Genomic DNA, 7916 nt, shown 5'->3' on the forward strand with positions numbered 1-7916 from the left:
GCCGGTAACTGATAACTACGCGCTGGCAACTCACGGCCGGCAGGTATAAAAGAGCGCGCGGCCTCTCGTTCGCTCCCTGTTAGTCAGACCTTCCTCCTCGTGAAGTACCGCCGGAACCAGCGCCGACCACCATGACTTCCAAGCCAGCATACAAAGTCGGTGGGTGTCCCTTGGGCGTCGCGGTGGGCGTGCCGTGCCCGGCGGCAGGGCGCGGGCGACTGACAGCGCCCGGGGGGAGGGGGGGCGCCGGCGGGTGACAGGGGCAGGCGTGGGTGCCACGCGGGGCCGGCGGGCATGGCGGCGCCGGGCCTCCTGCCGCCCGCGCCGTCAGCTGATCGCGCGGCGGATACCCTCGGGGCGGATACCCTCGGGGCGGGTACCCTCGGGGCGGGTACCCTCGGGCGGGGGCACGCCGCGCCCCCACCCCCCGGCGAGGCACAGACAAAGGGGTTGCAAGTCGCGGCTCCTTCCCTTGTTTACTTCGCGGGATCAAGAGATTGGCTTTTCTTAAGACGGCCTGCAACTCGTGCCTTGCAATTTCGGGGCGTTGCAGGCCGTGCAAGGGCGGGGGTCCGGCCATGGGATCCCGCAGGTCGTTTTACGTGGACGTGTTCTTTGCTTTTGTGTGTAATTTCACAAAACATGAAAGTGTGTGGAGGTTTGACAGTGACAGTTTTTTTTTTATTTTTTAAAATTTTAATGCATGCAATCTCGGTTATTCTTCACTGACAGCACCGTAACAACTTGCCATAGACACAAACCTCTCTTTTTAAGATCAGATTTTAGCCTATAGGAAGAAATTACACCAAAAAAAGCCAAGTCAAACCAACTTTTCTAAAAATATCCTGTGCTTTTAGTCATGTGCTCCAGCCATCATAAGCGCGAGTGGCATTTAACATCAGCCTTGTCCTTGCAGCCGACATCAACCTTGCCGACTTCGGCCGCAAGGAGATCATCATGGCGGAGAAGGAGATGCCGGGGCTCATGAGTCTGCGGCAGAAGTACGGCGCCGAGAAGCCTCTGAAGGGAGCGCGCGTCGCCGGCTGCCTCCACATGACCATCCAGACCGCTGTGCTCATCGAGACTCTCGTAAGTTGGGGATTTTTGCCGAGGGAGGCGGTGGGCGATGAGGTCGTTGAAATTGCAGTGTTTTTATTTTTTTATTTATTTATTTTTTTTTTTTTTTAGGTTTTGTAATCTGTTCTTTGATGAATGTTTTAGTTTCATATTGGGATGCGAATGAAAAATGGTTTAGAAAATCATTCGAGGGATATAGGAAATTTGTAGGAAATTGTTCAATTAAGGAGTTTGTCCATCGAATGAAACCCTTTTCTTTTCAACTTGCAGACTGAGCTCGGAGCTGAAGTGCAGTGGTCCTCTTGCAACATCTTCAGCACACAAGATCACGCTGCCGCTGCCATTGCCAAGAGCGGCGTTCCCGTGTACGCCTGGAAGGGGGAGACGGACGAGGAGTACATCTGGTGCATCGAGCAGACCATCTATTTCCCCGATGGCAAGGTAGGAGCCGTTTGTCTTTATTTATATATATATATACTTATATGTATATATATTTATTTATTTATTTTTAAAAGGTTAATTAAAAAACTGTCAAAGTGGTTTGAAGCTTGCATATTCTCATTGCAGTTATTTTTTGTGGAATTTGGATTTGTTAAAGAATAAAAAAAAAAAAAAAAAAATGTGAAGCTGTTAAGAATAGAATTCTGAGTGTTATAATTTTTGTTTTCACTGAATAATGGCTAGCTTTTTTTTTTTTTTTTTTTTTTTTCTCCCCCCAGAAATTTGATAACCATTTCTCTCGTTTTCTAGCCCCTGAACATGATCCTCGATGACGGTGGCGACCTGACCAACCTCGTCCATGAGAAATACCCCCAGCTCTTGCCTGACATCAAGGGCCTCTCGGAAGAAACCACCACGGGAGTCCACAACCTTTACAAGATGATGCGCGAGGGCAAGCTCAAGGTCCCCGCCTTCAACGTGAACGACTCGGTTACCAAGGTACGAGGGTTGGGATTGGTTGCGATTTGGTTTTGATATTTTGTGATTGGTTCTGATCCTCGGTCCGCTCTGGAAGTGGATGTTGATTTGTTGTGAGACTGCTGCAAAGGAGTTGATTCTGCAAGATTGATTTATTTATTTTTAATTTTTGAATTTTTATTTTTATTTATTTTTTTTATATATGTACTGTTCTGTGTACTATCTGAACATGAAAATAGCCAAAAAGTTAGAGCTAAAAACAAAGAAACTGATAAACAAAACTTAAACCTACAATGGGCAGTTCCTTTAGTTTGTATATTCTTGCTTTAAATGCTTTGGCTTTGTAATTTTAGCTTACATAATTTGATGTCGGGAGTTTCACAGTCCTAGATCAAAAATCAGGTGTGTATATTTTGTTTACCCAGATTTTTTTTTTTTTTTTTTTTTTTTTTTTTTGGGGGGGGGGGGGAGGTGTTGCCATTAGGGTGGCCATTTTTCTTAGTTTTTTAAGCTCCTGGGTCATTGAGTATCACATTGTATTTATTTGAATGCATGATTGACTTTTGTGCAGTTCATGGTTCTGTAATCGACATCTGAGAAATGTTATCTTTGGTTCCCCTGCCCACCACCACCTAGGGAGACACAAAGAATATATAATATATAATATATAATATATAATATATAATATATAATATATAATTTGTCTGGCTCATTTCTTGCTCCCACTCTTTACTCTACCAGAATTTTACTAATTGTCTTAATAGTTATAACTCCTTCACTTCCTGCCTTGTTATTTTGTTTCCATGACAACCATGCAGGTGCCTGTGACAGTATATCTGGAATCTCTGTAAAACATGTGATGAGCTATTGTGCTATTCAGTTTTAAGAATTAATTGGCAAGTGTAATTACTTTTATCTTTTTATCATGTACTACACTTTCCAGAGTACATGCCATATGTTATCCTGTAGGGTGTTACTGTATAGTCCCATTTAGGGGTTGAGTTGTCTGTTGAGAGTAAAAGCTGTAGTTGAGATACAGGAGAAAATTGTTGACATGGAAGAACTTTGGCTATCTTTGTGATGCTGACTTTGATATTTTTCTTTAATTTATTTCATACATTGTATGTAGCCAAACTTCTATATACTACTTTAATTTGATACATTTCAGGAAATGTATTCACCTTTTTAAAATCATATAGATGCATTCATTATAGAAGTAAAGTTTTTCATTAATTATTGGCAAAATTGAATTATAGTTTCAAGGCATATTCTGGATTTTTCATTATTTGTATATATATTCTTTGCAAAAAAAAAAAAAAAAAAAGTCTTGTAACTCAATTTCATTTATGAATGAAATGTTTAATTAAATTTTTTTCTATTTGAAACTTGCAGAGCAAGTTCGACAATCTGTATGGTTGCCGTGAATCTCTCACTGACGGGATCAAGCGTGCCACAGATATCATGCTGTCTGGCAAGACTTGTGTTGTGGCTGGCTATGGTGATGTAGGCAAGGGCTCTGCACAGTCCCTCAGGGCCTTTGGTTCCCGTGTCATCATCACAGAGATTGACCCTATCAATGCTCTTCAGGCTGCCTGCGAAGGCTACCAGGTAAAGTGTCCCCAGTCTTTAAGAAGTATTTTTGAACTTTATATTAGGTGAACATAAACACAGTAACATATACACAAAGATGGAAAAGAAAAATGGCCTCGGTAAGAAATGAAACAATATCCTAATGTTTGTTAGGAAAGTGTTTCATTGTACCTTTTATGAACTGGGTGTCAGTTCTCATTATTGTTATTCCTACAGGTAACCACCATGGAGGAGGCCATCAAGCAGGGTGCATCCATTTTTGTGACTACCACTGGTTGCCGTGACATCATCACTGCTGAGGATTTCAACTCCATGAAGGATGACTCTATTGTTTGCAACATTGGCCACTTCGACATTGAAATTGATGTGAAATGGCTCGACGAGAACTGCGTTGAGAAGGTGAACATCAAGCCCCAGGTTGACAGGTACCTCCTCAAGAATGGAAACCACATTATCCTTCTGGCTGAGGGTCGCCTGGTCAACCTTGGCTGTGCTATGGGACACCCCTCCTTCGTGATGTCCAACTCCTTCACCAACCAGGTCCTGGCCCAAATTGAGCTGTGGACCAAGCCTGGCCAGTATCCTGTTGGTGTGCACTTCCTGCCCAAGAAGCTCGATGAGGAAGTAGCCCGTCTCCACCTTGACCATCTTGGCGTTAAGCTGACCAAGTTGTCGACAACACAGGCTGAATACCTAGGACTACCTGCAGAAGGACCTTTCAAGCCTGAGCATTATCGTTATTAAATTTCCAGAGTACAATTCTGTTGTAAAGCCCAAAATCTGGTAAATTTGTAAATCTGGTTATGCTAGTCCTTTTTCCTCAAATTGGAATTTGATTTCAGAATGGTCCAGTTAAGCTTAAGGGGCCTTAAAATAATAGTCAACAGCAATGGATGTCTTATAATTGACGTCCTGCAGAATTTTAAAGCCCTTCAAGTTTTTTGGGTGATACAGCTGTGTGAATGAGCTGGGTGTGTGTGTGCTGGAGTGAGGGTCAAAGTTGTAAAACTTTGATAAATAAACAATTTTTGTAATTTATTTCTTTTATTACACACTTTATATACTCTCTTCATATATATATGTAAAAACACTTGTTTCCAATTGACTTTGCATGAAATACAAACCAATAAAAAAAAGCATATATTCCAATTAATGTTTTGGAATCGATTACTGTGTGGTATAACGGAAATTCAGGAAAATGGTTTCTCTTAAACCAAAATGTCTCTGAAACCAATTGTCTTGACAACCTGGTCATGTATCAGCTACTTAATTGTCTTGCTAATAATATTGTTTAAAAATAAAATTAGTTATTTGAGTTGTCTTTTCAGCTGTCCTTTAAAAGCAAGCAATATAAAAGTTTAGATATTAAATTTCAAAAGTCATGGTCAGTCACTTGTAGATTGTCTACAGAATCATGTTGAACAATAGCACTGAAGACAGATTTCAAGTACTTAAATGCTTCAAGAGGAAGAAATATAAAAAAGTAATGAATTAAAATTTACCAAATATGTCTGATATAACAGTAATCTTTTGAACATCTACATTTCTTGGCATTGGTAGGAATGCCTCCCTTGCTTCTTCTTGTGAGGGGCTTAGGAGGCAGGGACCAAAGCCCGATGTAGGGAATCAAACCCTACCTTGGTCCTCAGCCCTCGTGTCAAGTAATTTTGCATGGTCTTTTATTCTCCTTTCCTTTTCCTCTTTTTCATCCCCTTGTTCTAATTTTCCTAATCATTAAACTCATTTTTTGCCGTTCTTGCCACAGTACTTTATTGTAGTGCTCCCTACCCCCTTGACTCTTTCCTCTTCTAATCACCTTAAGGTATGTCCCATTGGCTTCCCGACTCTACCCTTTTCACTACCATACTACCCTCCGGTACTGTTCAACCTAATCATTAACTCATTCCTAACCCTTTTTGCTACTCTGCTTTACCATAGTGCCATATGACCTTTGATGTCATGTAGCATTTCATTACCTGGGGACTTTGCCCCTAAGTCTCATGTTATCACTATAGTTTGAATATGCTGCTAATGACCTTAGATGTTGATGTGGCAGTAAATTTTCAAATAATAAATAGAGTGGGAGTGCAATTGATAATAAAACTTGAGTGTTGGAAAAACTGCAAAACAATGCCATAGAATTAAAATCTCTCCAGTCACGGTGTTGCCGTAAGGGGGCTTAGGAAGCGGTGACTTAGGCCTAATGTAGGGATCACCCCTACTTTGGACCTTAACCTTTGCCTCAACTAATTCTGCAGGGTCTTTTCTTCTCCCTCTTTCCTTTTCCTTCTCTTCTTCATCCCCCTCTGTTCACTTATCCAAATTGTTAACTCTTATAAACCTTTTTTGCCAAATAAGTTTACCATAATGCTATGTAACCTTTAATGTCTGTTACATTTGTTTAGTCTGACCATTGACCATTCTGGCAATCCACAAACATCGCCTTACTGATCCAAATATCTCTCACCTCTGGGCTTTCCCCCCAAGGCCCACCTTATTGCTATATCTTGTATGCACTGCTAATGACTTTACATGTTGATGTGGCAGAAAATGTTCAATAAATAATTATCCTGTCACAGAATCAAGTTTCGTTTTATTATTGATAAAAGTAGAAATGGCTAGTATTTCCTGCATTTCTTTCTCAAACCCTTGTATTTTACTCCAATAATATGTAATATTCTTGACAGTGGTGAGGATAAGTGTATATGCGTGCATCAAACCATGCCTGGCCAGGTCTGGTTTGTGGTGGCTGGGTGTGTGACGCCTCATCAAGGAGACCATTTAATGAACTCATGACGCTGCATCACCAGCATCTGTGATTATTTACCATATGACCTCTCCCAATCCCTTGTTTGTTGTTGTCGTTGGGTGGCTTAGCAGATGGGGATGTAGGTCCAAGGTAGTGGATCGCCCCTACCCTGGTCCTCAGCCCTTGCCTCAACTAATTTTGCATGGTCTTTTCTTCTCCTTTCCTTTTCCTTTTCTTCATCCTCTTGTTCAGTCCACTGAAATTTTTGTAAACTGTTCTTGCCATTTTTGCCACAATACTTTAACATAATGGTCCTTACTCCCCTAACTCCTTTCTCCTCTAACCACCTTTACCTTCTACTATACCCCATCAGCTCTCCCTCTTTACCCTTTTCACTGCCATACTAACCTCTAGTGCTGTTCAACCTGTAACTTTACCCTAATCATTAACTCGTTCCTAACATTTTTTGCTACTATACTGTACTATAATGCCATATGATCTTTGATATCATATAGCACTTCCTTACCTGGGGGGTTTGACCTTAGATGTTGAGGTGGCAGGAAACATACCATGTGATGGTACCTTCATTAATGGGCTAAAAGTTCTGATGTAATTTCATAAAAAGTATTATAAATACAGACCAATGAAAGGAGGAGTAACACAAATAAAACATGAGGTGTGGAAATTCCTTTACTAAATACGCATTTAAAATTCACACTAATTTCGTGTTCTCTTTTCATACAAAAAAATTAATATATGCTCTAAAACAATATAATTTTCCTTTTAAACACTACACAATTCTTGAAAGAGAAAATAAATATATTTTATAGGTCAATATGTTCAATACAATTTGCATCACATCTTAAAGAGTTCAATTAACATATGGAATTACAGAAGTGGATATTCACCTACAGAGCTGGCAGGAAGAAATGTGAAGTACATACCCTTTGCCCTTAAACACCACTATATGGATGGAGATAAGGAAATATATAAAAACTATATCTGCAATATCATACAACATTTGTGCTATCTCAATATTATAATTTTGGATTACTCAAAAAAGTACCATTAATAGTAAATCTGTCCATCAGGAGAATAGAATAAACAGACTTAAACTTCTAGCCATTATCAAGCTGAAGATAAATTCTGTCTAATAAATATAACAATCTATGTGTTATACCCTGACAAGATTTTAGTGCACAAGAATTAACAATCTAAAAGAAAACCAAAGATCACAAAATCTTATCACATGATGATCTTCAAGGAGAGAGAGAGAACAAAGGCAATAACAATATACAAGGATTTTTTTTTTTTAATCAGAGGAATGTTCCCATAAATATAGCTTAAAATAAATAAGTAATGGACCAGTATTAGTATCTGTAGTAATTCCATTATGCTTACTCAAAAATATGAGAGAGAGAGAGAGAAGAGAGAGAGAGAGGAGAAGAGAGAGAGAGAGAGGAGAGAGAGAGAGAGAGAGAGAGAGAGAGAGAGAGAGAGAGAGGAGAGAAGAAAGAGAGGAGGAGAGAGAGAGAGAGAGAGAGAGAGAGAGAGAGAGAGAGAGAGAGAGAGAGAGAGAGAG

The 7916-nt window shown here is 40.2% G+C and overlaps 1 protein-coding gene across 1 annotated transcript; it reads left to right on the forward strand.

The window, feature by feature from the left end:
• Positions 1 to 42: 42 nt before the first annotated feature.
• On the forward strand, positions 43 to 4620 carry LOC119568240 (adenosylhomocysteinase-like). Its single transcript, XM_037916694.1, has 6 exons — positions 43 to 159; positions 917 to 1089; positions 1348 to 1518; positions 1828 to 2016; positions 3388 to 3603; positions 3802 to 4620. The coding sequence occupies exons 1-6, from the start codon at positions 132 to 134 to the stop codon at positions 4327 to 4329; spliced, it is 1305 nt and encodes a 434-aa protein (XP_037772622.1). The 5' UTR covers positions 43 to 131; the 3' UTR covers positions 4330 to 4620.
• The last annotated feature ends 3296 nt before the right edge of the window (positions 4621 to 7916 follow it).

This window comes from Penaeus monodon, chromosome 43 (genome assembly GCF_015228065.2).
Source record: "Penaeus monodon isolate SGIC_2016 chromosome 43, NSTDA_Pmon_1, whole genome shotgun sequence".
NCBI classification, from domain to species: domain Eukaryota; kingdom Metazoa; phylum Arthropoda; class Malacostraca; order Decapoda; family Penaeidae; genus Penaeus; species Penaeus monodon.

Coding starts and splice junctions, on each gene's coding strand:
- LOC119568240 (XM_037916694.1), top strand. CDS start 132: ATGACTTCCAAGCCAGCATACAAAGTCG. Junction 1,519..1,827: donor TCTATTTCCCCGATGGCAAG/GTAGGAGCCGTT, acceptor CTCGTTTTCTAG/CCCCTGAACATGATCCTCGA. Junction 2,017..3,387: donor TGAACGACTCGGTTACCAAG/GTACGAGGGTTG, acceptor TGAAACTTGCAG/AGCAAGTTCGACAATCTGTA.